General features: G+C 31.5%; 2 protein-coding genes across 2 annotated transcripts; one reads left to right on the top strand and one right to left on the bottom strand.

The window, feature by feature from the left end:
- The first annotated feature begins 343 nt into the window (after positions 1-343).
- Positions 344-5196, top strand: LOC116777652 (myosin-10-like). The gene is made up of 10 exons (XM_032671318.2): positions 344-569; positions 816-926; positions 1010-1099; positions 1221-1355; positions 2103-2234; positions 3162-3272; positions 3573-3725; positions 3858-3997; positions 4162-4411; positions 4734-5196. Exons 1-10 carry the CDS (start codon positions 495-497, stop codon positions 4902-4904), a joined length of 1368 nt encoding a protein of 455 aa, XP_032527209.1. The 5' UTR covers positions 344-494; the 3' UTR covers positions 4905-5196.
- A 2612-nt stretch (positions 5197-7808) lies between these two features.
- On the bottom strand, positions 7809-15583 carry LOC116777631 (tyrosine 3-monooxygenase). The gene is made up of 8 exons (XM_032671292.2): positions 15333-15583; positions 10956-11067; positions 10771-10872; positions 10646-10681; positions 9710-10526; positions 8790-8916; positions 8461-8690; positions 7809-8330 (listed from the first exon to the last, which is right to left on the bottom strand). The coding sequence occupies exons 1-8, from the start codon at positions 15396-15398 to the stop codon at positions 8156-8158; spliced, it is 1665 nt and encodes a 554-aa protein (XP_032527183.2). The 5' UTR covers positions 15399-15583; the 3' UTR covers positions 7809-8155.
- Between the last annotated feature and the right edge of the window lie 214 nt (positions 15584-15797).

Here is a 15797-nt window from a genome sequence, read left to right as displayed (position 1 = left end):
CGGTTAAGATTCCTACTGTAAAGAAATGTCGTGTTCTCGAAAAAGTACGGCAATAATTTAGGCCAAGACGACTTCTTTTTCTCAACAAAGCACAGGTCCGGTCCTGTGAGTGGTAGTGCTGTTATCTTTGGGCACGTACTCTTTATTTAATTTTGGTTGTCACCGAAAACTTCTAACAAATAGTGTAAAGTCAAGATAAAATACTGTATGTCGAGATAAAGCCTGCTGATACATTGAATTTAAAAAAAATATATAATAGTTTTGAAGTGTTTAGCTTAATTGGCCATTAGGTACACCTTTGACGTGTGGAAATATGAGAAAAAATAACAATTGACACATTTAAGACATGTCTAATAGATCATGATTAGTGTAATCCTTGATTATTATATATTTTCTATTTTTAACTGTTTAACGCTTTTGATATTTATAAATATATCGATATAAGCTTCAGGAGCTATTTGTAAATTTTTTATTGTTTTGTTTTCATTAAATCGATGCCGAAATCAGGATATTGGCCGTATCAAAATAATTATGCAGATAATAATATAACTGGCGAATCGTCACTATTGGTAAGTGTCTAGTATGAGTTTTGAGTATAAACAAATATTTTAATATCAATGGAACTGTTAATTTTCCTTTGCCTTTATTAAACGTAAATTATGAATTTAATTAATGGGATGTTTTAGTAAATTGCTTAGAAATTTTTTTTACTATACTTAAATGGATTAACGTCTATTATCCTTCAAATTAACTATGTTGTAATTATGATTTTTGAAACTGAGATAGTTAACAATATTCATGTTTTCATATATCAGCAAAAGCAGGTAGGCGAAATGGAAGGTGAGGTCAAAGAAATTCAAATGGAACTCGCTGCTATAAAAAGAGATCGAATGTATCTCACAAATCGCAGCAAAATATGTGGAATGGTATATGAATTTTTATAATAATATAATAGTCTTACAATCAATAAAATATATATGTATGTACCTATATAATTACTTTTAAATAGGACACGGAAGAAACTATTGAGGACTCCTCTATTCACAAAAACTTGATACAAAGGCCTCAAGACAACTTAGATTTTGCTATAATCCCGCAAGTAATCACTTAATTCATTAATTTATGCATTGTTTTCTAACTTAGTAAAAAAATTTTTTCGGAGAAAAAGAAATAGCTGCAATATGATATTTTATTATTGACAATTTGCTCTTAATATGTAGCTTCGAGAAGAGTTGATACGGGCTAAAAATACAGCTGACGAAGAGAGATTTCAAAAGGAGAAATATGAGCAAAAACTAAAGGATTTAGAGGGAAAGCTTAATAGTATATGCAATGTTGAAACGCTGGAAATAAAGGTATAAATTGTAAACACTGTTAATACGTTATCCGGTAGTATTTTGTCAGGTGATAGTAAACAATTTTTCATTAACATAGAAAACATCATTAACGAAAAAATGAAAAAGGGTTCAAATGGTCGCAAATTAAAAATTTCAAGAGTATTAAATACTCGAATTGTATTGTGTATTTTATGTAAAAAAAAATCCTTTTCTATTGCTACTGCAATTTTTTATAGCTTAAGCCACCATCTAGATTAGTATAGCTTAGAAATTCCAATACTGTTCCAACTAGTTTATAGTGAACGTTTATAATAATTGTGCTCTAATTATGAATTACAACTTAAGAATCTACATTCAGAACGATATCGGGATGTAAAGATTACGGATTACGAGAATAGGTCAAAGACTTATTAGTGAGCAGGCCTTAGGATTGTTCTCATAAGAAGTAAAATAAAACGGAGAATTATTTAATTAAATTATCTATTTTTTTTCTGACTTTTCGTATCTCTTTAGTTTTCCTACTACGGTTGTACTCTCTTTTTATAGATGAAAAGATCTTTTAGAGATGAAAAGATTTGAGTGTGGAACTATAGTTACTTTAATTAAAATCCGTATTTTTAATTGAATAACTAGAATTATCTATAAACTCTACGCCTATTACTTATACTACTATGAAAGCTAACCAATTATAATTATTGGCGTGTATTATTCAAACTATTGTTTATACGTAATTAAGTATGCTTTGTTTATTGTTTTTATTAATAGGAATCTCGGAAATTTCCTACCGAGGATGTAACATCTCTCAAGAAACAGATAAGAGATTTGACGGAAGATATAGAGGATTTAAAGCAATCACTCAATGAAAAAACCGAACAGACTCAAGAATATCGGGTTAAGGTAAACAATTTAATATACTGCGTTTTATGTTTATAATAAACATAAATAATTGTGTATATTAAACAGTTAAGATGTGCCACTTCATAGAGCTATTGTTCTATGAAATGTGGGAGTTTTTAACGTATTTACTATGTATGTTTAAAACAGTGATCAAATAGTTGAACCGAATTAAAAATAATACAATCGTGGTCACGTAGGTGTCGTCGTAACTAATAAAATATCTATTGTGTGTACCAAATTTTCTTGTGTATCGTTAGTCATCACAAATTTCTTATATATACTCGTATATATAAGTATATGTGTACATATATACATCCATATATATATATACATGTGTTTGTATCTTAGAAAGACAAAAAAACAGAACATTGTAAGGTAAGGCAGAGGTTTTACGATTGTTGCAAACACACAGTTTTTTTTTTTTATAAAAGTTTTTATTAGGTCTTCATTTTGTAAAACATAAACAATATTATATTAGAGCTATGAATATAAGCTAGAGAAATGTGTACGTTTGATTGATAAACCTCAATACTTTCAATTCAGTACAAAATTAGATATTGATGCGTCAGAAAGTGTATTTTCGACGTGTCTCTATCAAAAACATACTCACTTTAATAATAGTAGTCAGACAGGACAAGACAAATAAGCATTTTGACATGACACTAAGCTATTTCGATAAATAATGTTTCAGGTTATTATATAACATAATAAATAAAATTTAAAATAAGGCACTTAATTCAACTTATCGTACATTAAAAAACAAAGCTCTTTGTGAACATGGATTAGAATTAGAAGTCGTTCAGCATATCAAATATATTTTTTTGAATTTATCTCAGTAAAGTTCTTTAAGCATTCTCATTGATGGCATTGAATATTTATAAAGAATATGAATAACCGGCATTAATGGCACATTCAATTTCTCTATAGTATCTTCAAGCACAGCAGCAAGTGGAGGAGCTGCGCCGACAAATTGATGTTATAGAATATGATAACAAGCAAGTTTCAGACCAAATTCAAATAGAGATCCAAAAAATGAAGGTGACAAATTTTTTAGCGTTTTTCTTAGTCAAACGCAAAGTGTAGAAATAACCAAAACTATTCTAATTACACCTCTGAAAAAAAAATATTTTTCAAAAATTCCAGCTATTTATTATTGTCACATCAATAATCAAATAAAATAAAACAAGAATGTGTAGGGAAATTGTGATAGTGTTGAATTTAAAATTGTTCATACTCTTTTGTTGGTCAGCTTACTAGAACCATTTAAAAACTGAATTGTCTTAATACTCTGTAATTATTTTCGTATCTTACCTTATTGTTTTTTTTTAATGTTTGAAGATGCAATTTCAAGAAAAGCTTCAGGAACTGGCACCTTTACCGGATCTCCTGAAAGGAGCACAAATCCAATTACAAGAAGCAAAACAACTTCAAAAATTAGCTGAAGACAGCTCGGAGCAGCTTTCTAGTGAACTGCATAGAGTTAAAGAGAAGGTCCCCCGAATATAATATTTTTAAAGCTTTTTGTATGTTTTCATATTTTAAGATATTTAAAAGACACTAATAAAATATTTTGTTGCCGAGTTTTGATACAAATTCAAATTACATAAGTGATACTATTTTCAGCTTGTTGTAGCAGTTAATAATTTAAACTTAGAAAAAGCGGAAAAAAGTCAGTTGGCTGATGACTGTAAGGTGCTTAAAGAGGAAACGGAGGTTAAAAGAAAGGAAATTGAAGAACTGTTGAGGAGCGTAGATGATTACAAGTGAGAATAATGATGTAAACTTTCACCTTCATAATTTTAACAAGTGTATAAAAATTGATGTTAAAAATTATTAAAATATCAAAAATAAATTATTTCTAATAAAACAATAAATGTAAGAAATGATTAGAATTAAGGACTGTTAAATTTTACTTTTTTGGAAACAGATGTCAAGTGCTCAGGCTTGGGGAAAAGTTAGCCTTATTGGACGAAAGATATAAGGATAAGTCACTCGAATGCACGCATTTGTTGAAAGATCTCGACGAGTTAAGAGTCGAAAGTAACAGAAGTCTTACAAGAAGCAAAGAAAGATCAGACTCTATGCGAAGATATATGCAGACACAGATTTCGGAAATGGAAAGACAATTAATACAGAGTAGAGCGCAGAGCAGATTATTTCAAAAGGAAAGAGATGATGTTAGTAAAGTGTTGTATTTCAATTTTATACCTACTATTGTTCTTTAGGCCCAAAATATAAGAAGGAATATTTTTTTGTTCGTCTTGGCTTGGTATATAAATTTATTTAAAAAACTATAAGGTTAATAAAATTATGCCATAAATTAACAAAAGGTCTGGTTGGATCGTGATCAATTAATCTTTATAAGCGATTTTATATAGCGATTATATTCCATTAGCATTTTAAAAGGAATTCAACAAATGTTAAAATGTTCTTTACAAAATGAAAGGGATCAAATTAGGTTTTATCTAGATTTAACGTATAAGGTTAAAATATTTTCAGGTACGTCAAAGAATGCAAATACAGATTAATAATCTACGGGAGAACTTTGAGCTTGTCGAAATAAGAATGCGTGGACTTTACGGGCAAGTGTCATCTTTGAAGAACACCTATTCCGTCATTTTGACAGACGAGGATGATAATTGCGAATTTACTAAAATCTCCACAGCATGATTGAATCATTACATTAGTTTGCAATAAATGTCTTTGTTTGTTATATTCGTCTCATAGTTGTATTTATTTGTTTTTTATTATAATTCATTTCAAGGTTATATCGACATTTAAAGTAGGTATCGTTTATATTTGAATCCATTATAATAGCAACGAGTTAAATGAAAATTGTTTTGTTTGGCTTTGTACTCCTGATTAGAAGTAGATGAACCACATATAAATTTCATGACATTACATTGATAGATATTTTAGCTACGAATATGATTAAAAAAATATCGACTTTAATCTGAAAAAATAGTTTTATTTACCTATCTCAAAGATTAAGAGTATATTAAATATAAAAAAGAAACCTGGATTAGCTTAGATCGAAAAGAAATGTGAAGAAAGTTATATATGTTTATTCATCAAACGCTGTAGTACTTCATCCGACCACAATTAATCTAATTAAAAACTAATTTCAGAACAGAATATCGAATATTAAAGAGTCATAATAAATATAAGAGTGATATAAATGAATAGAAATGATAGATACGATATCTCAAAATAAAACTGATAGGTGTTCACTTACTAGTTTATGTCAACAATGTTTACAATATGTTATTTTCAATATCATAAAAATTCCAATAATTTTAAAAAGAGCAGTCTCTGCCTATAAGTTTAAACACTTGGGCTGAAAAGTCCGGGGCCTAACAAAAAAACACAGTTTATTTGGTTCACAATAAGCTTTATTCATTAACGTAATCTGCATCAAGAGCAATGCCATCATTCCAGCGCCGCTCTAACATTTCAATACCACTTTTGTAGAACGATTTATCTTTTGCCTCAAAATAGGCCTCAGTTTCAGCGATAACTTCTTCATTCGTGTGAAATTTCTTAGCGGCAAGCATTTTTTTCAGGTCTGCGGACAGCCAGTGGTTACTGGGAGCCAAATCTGGCAAATACGGTGTATGTGGGAACGATTCGAGGTTCAATTCATGTAGTTTTGCCATAGTTTTGATCGACTTGTGACACGGTGCATGGTCTTGATGGAATAAAATTTTTTTTCTTTGTATTATGCGGTCCTTTCTTTGCAATTTCGGCCTTCAAACGCTCCAATATCGCTATATAATATTCACTGTTAATGATATTTCCTTTCTCAAGATAGTCGATGAATATTACACCACGCACATCCTAAAATACCGATGCCACAACCTTTCCAGCCGATTGTTGTGCTTTTGGGCGCTTTGGACAAGGTTCACCAGTTGCTGTTCACTCAGATGAAGTGAAGTGATGGATCCATGTTTCATCCAATGTCACATATCGGCACAAAAATTCCATGTTAAGCTACTTGATCATCCTTTACTGAATAAAATATATAAATTTTTTAGAGTGAGTCCAAGGCATTTTTTGTGAATTAGTGCTATAATTAGGATGCTACCCATAGTTTGTTTTAGAAGATGGTCTTGTCACTATGTAAACATAAACTTAATTTTTATTATATTAATCTTATTTATAAAAACAATATGAATGTTAATAGAAAGTGTTTGGGGGAAATAATATTTCAATCTTTATTTCTAGCTTATACAAAGAAAGAAAAGCATGCTCATGCAGTTAATATTAAAACCGTTACTTTGTACGGGCCATCACAACTATTTTTATTCAAAGTATGTGATACTTTTGACCAAACCAACACCGTTGCTCTTCCAAGCTCTCATTTGTTTACTTAATAATTTTTTTAAGTATTTTTTTTCACATTTTGGCTGTTTTACATGCGATATCGATTAACTAGTCGAAACCAGTTCTTGGTGTGCGTGTTTTTTACTAACAAATGTTCTTTGTTTTTGCGGTTAACTAAAGTTGCTTTTTGCAGCCTCTGTAGACGGTTCTAATTACCGTAATTACATAAGGAAGTGCCTTGTGGCTAGGTACTTATAAAAATATATTTGTTTCAAGTATTATTACTTTACAAGTACACCGTTCAATATCACTTTAATTGAATATACATCAGGTTGTTCGATTTACCAGGTATAATAAATGAAAATGATAGCTGCGGAGACTTTTTAAATTATGATTAGAGACGTAGAAATAGGTCTCGCGGGAGCTAAATCGTATTACGAGTACTCCGGGCCCGACTTTATAAGATTGCTACACAATTTTCTTTTTCATTTTAAATTACTTTTAAGTATTCTACTCTGGTTGGTTTTATACGAAACTCGTGAAGCTCTTTCGAAATTTTGCGAAAAAGTTTTGTTTTATAAAAAAGGATAAGGACGTATGCACTTAAGCACTAAGATGTATTTAAAAATATATTTGTATTTAAAAATATAGCATAGGATTTAACAAAATTTTTAGATCTTTTATTCTTTAATTGTTGATACAGTGGACAATCTTGCGACTTAAGGTTTATATATTTTATTTATGATATGACATCTATGACTTATTGAACACTTCTCAGAGCTCAGATTATTTTAACTGCCGTATGAAAGTTTAATACCGGATTTATTTGACTTTCATATACCTAGCTTCTAATATAAAATAAGGTTTCAACAGATTTTTCAACTAATCAATTTTATTTATTTCCTCAATCTCTTAGTAAGAAATTGGTGAATTATACATTATTATATTGTGTTGTTTAACACAATAAACAGAAATACCTGTTTGTTTGTCTCTCTTTACGAATGTTTTTTCCATATTTACAACAAAGTATTTGATAGAAGTATCAAATTTTTAATTTAAAATATTTGCTTGTGAGTATATCCTTAATATTTGCCAAAGAGAAAATTGCAAAAACCCTAATAAATGTTTAAAAATATTTGTTAAGGTTCTAAAGATTATTAATATTGTAGAAAAAACCTTTCTACGAGTGGCAATTTAATATATTGATTTCTTCTAAGAAACAACTGGTATAACAAATAAAACAACCTCATATATCCATTCAAACACATATTTATTGTTTGATTTTTTTTTTTATTTTTTGGTGCTCCAATTTTTAATAATTTGTGTTTATCATTAAATTATAAATTAATACTAATATAATATCAAGGAATCGCGAACGGGCACAGCCTCCCTAAATGGGCAATCAGGAGCTCTACGCTCGTCTCGAGATCCGGGCAATGAGCTTGGCAATAAATAATAATGTAAAAAAGGAATTCGAAGAAGTACCATCCGATGGTTTCCACACTCACTCTCCATACAACACTTAATTCTATAATATCACTAGCTATACAAAGCGGTTGAACCGCGTGCTCTGGTCTATTAGAAGAGGGGAATCCGGTTTACTCAAAGGATGAATCCTTAAGTTTTTTGATAGCATTAGTGAGGTGGAGCATCTCGGTATTCAATTGCCATATGAGTGTTTCAAGTTTGTCTACGGAGTCGAGGATTTCCACGCGCTCTGTGTGTGGGTTGAAACGCACTTCGAATGGTCTTGACATAGTTGATACCCAGCGTCTGTATACAAAATATTTTTTTATGCTAATTTTATCTCACTTTGGAAAAACAACACAAATGATGATGAATATGATTTTATTTAATACTATTTTGAGCAGGGATGGTAAAAAAGGTTATGATTTTAAGTTACCTGAATTTATCTTTTGCATCCTCAAAGCTTTCAGCCACGTAATAAATTGGTTGGTACTCTTGGTCTTGGTAAGGTTGAATGGAAGTAGAAGATGGTTCGAAGGGTCGCAGTTCAGGCTTGTCACTTAAAGCATGAAGCAGTTCTCCGATAGACGATAGAAGAGCTGCTCCGTATGCCTTCAGTTGTTGGTTCTCCTTACAAAGACCGAATTCGACCGTGAACCAGTAAACCTATACAAAACAAAGAGATTTAAAAAACGCAATTTATTTGTCTTGTGTAAGGGAAAACATAAAAATAAAACGTCGTAGTTATAAACATGTCAAACATACCGTAGAAAGCTTTTCGATTTCGGAATCAGAAGCGCCGAGTGAAGCAAGACCAATTTCTTGAGAAAATTGAGCAAAGCTTGGGTCAGCTAGAAGTGGAATATGTCCTAATAGTTCATGAATACAGTCCCTGAAAAGTTTTAATAATTGTGTTAGAACACAACGTTATTCCTACAATATTTCATGATGCTTTAGATGATAATCATCTAAATTGCATTAGATAATTTCATAATTTCAGGGACGGTCATGGTCCACTTAACTAAAACCTAAAGACTTTATCGTTGTTGCACTAAAGGCAGTTAATTTAATAAAAGTAGCCTTTGACATAGCTTCAACGTCGCAAATAGAATTAAATTCCACTCGACCGTGATAACATAGTTAAGTTTCCATTTCCATAGTTAGTCCCGTCTAAACTACATAAAAGATTTTATTTATAAAATATGATATTTATTAAAAAATAAAACCTATACTATAACGTGTATAGCAGGAAAAGCTATTATTTGGTAGAATTACTATCTAAACCAGTAGAATGTTGTCTACGTAATTTATTATTACTTATTGTTTCTTTTTTATAAAAAATATCAAGGTAAATAATATAACAATGTTTTATATTTTAAAAATTTATAAATATGTAATGTTAAATAAAATTGTTAAGGTCATTTGACAAGGAGACTACAATTTTATTTCCGTGTAAAACACCTCTACTAACATAAAAGTTTATAAACAAATCCAAAGTTAGTGTCTAATAATAGTGGTGTTCGTTATAACCTATCTCTAATTCTATAGATTTAAATAAAAGTACCATAAGTGAAAGAAAAACAAAATTGGATTCTAAATTGAATATTAATTATTTTCTCTTGGCATGATTGTGAGCTTTAAAATGGTCAAAGAACTAAAAAACTTGAGTCTAAAGTTGTACTTACGGTTCAGGAGTGTGGAAGGGTGAGTTAGCGTGGCGCACGTATTGTGTTGATTGGAATACACGAAAAGCGAGAGAAGCCAAAAAGTCTCGAGCCGTAAGTAATCCTGCAGCTGGGCGCAGGGTGAAACCAGTATGTTTGCGGAGGAAGTTGCTTACATCCTCCAACTGGGGAATGCGGTGTGGCACGAAGATTTCGGCAGCTTGTAATTTACCAAAAGCGGCCTTATATTCACGGCATGCATGTTTTGGCATCAAATCCAGTACAGTATTGAATACTCGTTGCCAGGTAGCATTCTCGCTTTCAGTGTAAGTAATCGCTGGAAATGGATCACCATATTTGTATGCAAAAGCGACAGCAGCAATTTGTTTCCTACGTTCTCTGTATTCCTTATCAGCGAATCCTGGGTGATTCATATCAAGTTCTGGCTCAAATTTGGTCATAAGATGGTTACAGTTGTCAAGATCGGAAGCATGACGAGGGAACCATGGAGTTTTGTTTGAAATATTATCCGAAAGCAAATTTACACCGGCAAATGAGGTTGATTGACGGAGTGCCCGGATAAGTTGGAGCAGGTTGATGCGGGTCATGCTGACCTTTACGAGTGCATCGAATTGGACTCCTGATATTTGGGAGGGCCGAGTTTCAAGATGTTCAACACAACCTTTATAGTTATCAATTGTTTTAAGAATGCGAGCAAGAGAGCCCATTCCATCTCGCATACGCAAAAGTAAAGCAGCTTTTTGGATCACCTGTTCTGCTTCAGGGCTTTCACTTGCAGCATTTTGTAGAATAACTTCCTCTTCAGTAAGAGTGTAATCTAAAAGAAACATATTAATGTTTTAACATCTTATATTTATATAAAAATCTTGTAATATTCAATGATGTGTAATTTAAATAGAAGCCTATTTGCTGATATTAAACTTAGTTGATACAAACCTTCATCTGATTTTGTACCAGTCTCGTTACCTCCTTCTATATCATAAATAAAAAAAAACTCAATAAAAAATCAAAATAAATAAACAGCATAAACAACTCAATTTAACCAAACAAAAAGAAATTACCAAGGTGACCGTTTTTACAATCTTCGTTTTGGACACCTTCGGTCTTCTCGGCGTCATCAATTTGAGAGACATCTTGGATGAATTCGGAATCCAAACCAGAGTCTGATTTAAATTAAATAAAACTCAAATAAATAAAGTAAAAAGAAAAAACTAGTATTTAATAATAACATGCTTAATAATGTTACCATTAGCACGGGCACGAGCTTCTTCAAGTACACTTTGTTTGGTCTGTTTGACTACCAGGGTTTCGAAACGGGCATCGTCTACCAGTGAACGACGGCGGGATGGATAGCCGTTCTAGAAAAAAAACAGCATTTCTCAGTTATTAGTTTTCATAATAACGGTTAATTATAGATGGAAACTTGTTTGAAAAGTTATCGACAATTAAGCTTCATCTCCGGTAAATACATACATTATCTAAAATTATTCTCGAAGTTGATAAAAAAACCATTTGTTAATAAATTAAAATCCTATTTTGTAAACCAAAATACGTAGATCTTCAAAATCCTTATAAATGTAAAGCGGTCATAAGGCATTATATTTCATGTGGAAGTAGGAATTGCTTTTACGAAGATCCTAAGCTTATTTCCTGGCGTTAAGTGCTGCCATTACACCCCCGCCCTCCGGATACCCCACGCGACGAAGTCTGACAAAGGAATCGCAGTTTCTGGACCGTTGAATCTTTATGGAACCAATTATTAAGCTGAGTAAACTTTTGACAAGCCCGAGCAACTGAATAGTATAAGTCAAGCATAATATGAAATAAAGTTAAAAACTATTCAAAAAAAACCATGTGACTGGGATTGCACTTTTGTTAATAAAAATAAATTGTCAATAAAGTATATAATTAAAATACTTGTAAGTAACCATACTATCTAGTTGATTTAAGAGAGAAGAAAAGAGAAAATATGGGCGGTTCGAGTCTTCACTTTTAGGACACTTAACTAAGAGTGATGTTAATATCGTAATAATTAAAGGTTGAGGATCACAGCTTCAAACATGCTATGTAAAATAAAAGAGTGTGTCACTTCCCTGACAACGTCTCCACTAATTGTTTTTTCGTGTGGTTATTACAATAACCAGCAATTAAAAACGACTCTTCTGTCTTGTACGTAAAAACAAATTTTCGAAGGTAAATCAGGTTTGATAATAATTTTAATGTTTAAAAAAAAATTAAGTATAAATTTTCCATGAAAACTACGCTTTCAAATAGGTATTATTTCGTAACAAACTTAACTCAAGAATTTCTAGCGAGAGTATATTTTTTTGGTAAAAGTCTGGGTTTAGGAATTCATTTTGAAATTTTCCTTCGACCTTGTATTTCTATGTTACGTTCATTCTGATTAGCCTTGTATTTTTAAAAATCATAGACTTCTCATAGTCTGTTACCTATTCAACTAAATTATTGTTAAATAAAGATTGATTTTTCATAACAATATTGTAAACAATACCAATTCAACTAAAGAGTGGTCTTGTTCCTGTCGACATTGAAATATTAAATTTTGTGTTGACACGACTCTGATATAATATACCGGAATCGCTAGGAGGTGTAAAGCTGATACTGAGGTGTGCGCTGGCGTTGAGACCTAGAATTTCCAGTAGAGTGGCACGCTAAGTATGTCAAGGGTTACTAATCATACGCTATTTTTATCAAGAATCTGAAACTGAGCAAAGCGAAATTGCATATTCCGAATGACGAATAACCTCAAAAAAAGTTCTAGTCACAAGATAAATTTTAAAGTTTTACCTTTAAACCGCAATTAAAAAATTATATTACCCTAATTAGGAGTTATGGCTTAGAAAATCTAAGGAAAGTAGAATTTATTGAATTGAATGCCCTGAAAATCAACATGATTGATGTAATTCTATACCGACTCTATAGTGTCTTAACATGTATTACATAATATGTAAATCAAGGTTATATATAATTCATAATTTTGTAATCTATTGTTTTTGTAGGTTGGTAGTGTTATCTTCTATATTTGAATAGTATTCAAAGTTTAGCTTTGTTAAGAGCTTAAAGGAAAAATTATTGTCTGAAATTTCGGAAAACGTAATTATGGCTTTTAATAAAATGCATTTATAACAAAAGAAACAAAGTAAATTTAATAATAATTGTAATTCCATTGCCTGTAAAGTATGTTGTTATTTTCAAAAATATTATGTTGTTATGATTACTATCTTTAAAAAGTTAATTTCCTTTAGGAATTGTGTTTTTCAAGTATTATATCATTGCGTATGATTCGATGTTGAATAAACTTTATAGACATTAATAATAAAACTCTATAGATATCGCGGTTACACTGTTTGCGGAAACAATAAGCTGTATCGTGCAGCTGTAGTTAAAGGTCTGGTTAACTAGAGCGGACTGAAGTCAGAATCCGGTTATATTAACCTTGGTGTCCCCGAGTGGACACTTCACCATTCCAATCGTCCAGTTAATTAAAGCCGAGTGCTTGACCTGGCACCCCTAACGATTCTAGCCAAATCAAATTCCAATTGGACATGTAAATTCGGAAACTAAAATTTTTAGATAGATGCAAATATTTGTTATTACTTTTTTCATTAAAACCTTTTAAATATATTTTATTATTTTGTCTGATTATTTTATATGTAAGTTATTAGATCAATCAAGCCACTGTTTATTTTTGATAATTGCTTCTAGTTTTCTATAATGCCATGGACATAACATTACGCACGACTGCAGATCTAGCTAACATCTCAGAAGTTTTTATGTTAATTTGACCGCGACGAACAACCTTGTTTGGTCAAGGCCATTCAACAGCCTCGAATTCATTATTGACAGCGGCTTGCGTTTGGTTTTTCTCGGTATATATTATAACTTCATAAGTATTATATGTAACCGATCGTAATTTTTTTAATTTTAATTATATTTACTGATTGCAGTAGAGACGGTGAGCGTCGCAGCGCCACGGCTATCGACCTTCGATGGTCAAGGAAATACAATCGTTCTACGATATATTTTCAAATACACGTTCATCGTAACCTACGGGCCTGATTTTCGCACAGCATATTAATATATTTTTATTTGTTCAACAAAAACAATCATCGCATGGCTTAAAAGTACATTATCAATTTTAAACAGTAAATCTTCAAAATGGTTGACACACTACGTTATGTAGACTTTTAAATTAAAAAATATGTATATTAATGACAAAAGTATTAAAATATATACAGACCGGATTTTAAAGTAGGCCTAACAGGACACAAAACAAAATTTTAAACAATTTGGTAATTTCGCAACAAAATTTCGCACAAGCTTAGACGCGTCTAGTAGATTTTTTCATTTAATATATTGAATGTTCGTATGATAACATTTTTGAATGCTATTTAAAAAATAAAGAATAAAAAATAATTTGGCCCGTAATTTTATGATGCCGTTTTGAGAAAAATAAATTTTGGTGTCCTCCTTTTGAACGATTAATGTATAAAATTTACCCATACTGATTTAAGAAAATACCGAAAACAAAAGCATTTTTTACTGTGATATTGTAATGCATCCATTATATAATTTGTTGCGTGGGAATGGTACGACTTCTCATAATTTTATTAGATCGACCATTAATGCAAGTCAAAATGAAGTGACACAAATTCGGTCTTTTAATTGTAAGACGCGTTTTAAGTGAAAATCTTATTCTTATTACCAGACTGGAACACTGTTCGCGCGCTTTCACGAGATTTCTTAAACATTCTCCCTTCAAGTTGCGGATGTTTTTGTTCGAAACAATGTATGACTTGGATGAATCAGATTAAGATCGGACGTTAGGATAGGCCTGTTATAATATTTGCTTTGTTTTAATGTTTTGAATAATAATGCTTATTGTTACGTATTAATACGAGGCCGTTTAGCAATGTTAGCTGGAACATTTTAAATACAAGTTATAGGTTTTTGTTGTTCCGAACATTGAGCGAATAAGTTGTATTACTTGATCGTTTTTCTTATTTTTTATATATGAAACTAACTTTATCTTCTTTAATTATTTAGTCACTTTTAATCCATTTTGGTTCGCCAATGATTAATTCTTGAGAGACTATTATTGTCTTATTATTATACTAAGACACGCAAGTTACAACATAAAAAGTTTTTATGTTTATAAAGGCTATTCAATGTTCTATTCACATGATGTAATGAAAAATTAAAACGCGTACAACGACATGAATTTTAAAGAATACATTTTGGTTGTTAAATAGCGTGGTAATGAAGTTGTTTAAAGTAATAAGACAAAATATATAATTGATACATGAAAGAGCTTATCTAGATTTCGGAGAAGCCAGTATTGTTGTTTAACAAATCAATAAGTTTGTTGTGTTTATTAAACATATTAAAGCGATTAGTCTCAGTATTAACATTTTATTTATTAAGGGTTAAATATTTTAAAAATAGTAAGAGAATGCAAAAATATATTTTAAACTGTAAAAAGATAAGAAAAAACTAATAAGTAACTTTCGTAACGTGTACGTTTAAACTTTTGCAAAGTTTTAAAATAACTTTTGGGGGCAATAACTAACAAAGCTTTTTGAAATGCGTGAAGAGTCCTCACCTCAATGCTGTAAGACTTCTTGATGGCGAACATTTCGCGATTTTTCTGGGCTGCTGCGACGGCCATTTCTCAAATCACACCACTGGGTAAAGTAGAGCCTGAACTGAAGTTCACTGCGCGTTTAGCTTAGCTTACGTCTGCGAGAGCCTTTTGTCTCGACCACGGGCTGCAGCCTGTCTGTCTACGACTTGAGCTGTCGTATTACGATGGCTAACTAAACTTCGGATTGCAAACAGACCAATGCATGATGACCGTTCGCAAGAACAGTTTAAATAGTGTTAGTCGCGCCTCCCACCCCGCGGCTCTTGTGGCGCATGCGTCATGCCGCCTGCCACCTCCAGCCGTAGCACCACCGCCCTTCGCACCCTGCCGCCATGCAACTTACATTTAAACTTTACTTTTTTTATTTTATAACATATTATGTAGAGCTGACACATGTAACCATATAAAATGCTCTATTTTTTT

The sequence above is a fragment of the Danaus plexippus genome, chromosome Z (assembly GCF_018135715.1).
Source record: "Danaus plexippus chromosome Z, MEX_DaPlex, whole genome shotgun sequence".
NCBI lineage: Eukaryota > Metazoa > Arthropoda > Insecta > Lepidoptera > Nymphalidae > Danaus > Danaus plexippus.
This window is presented reverse-complemented; position numbering and strand designations above follow the sequence as displayed.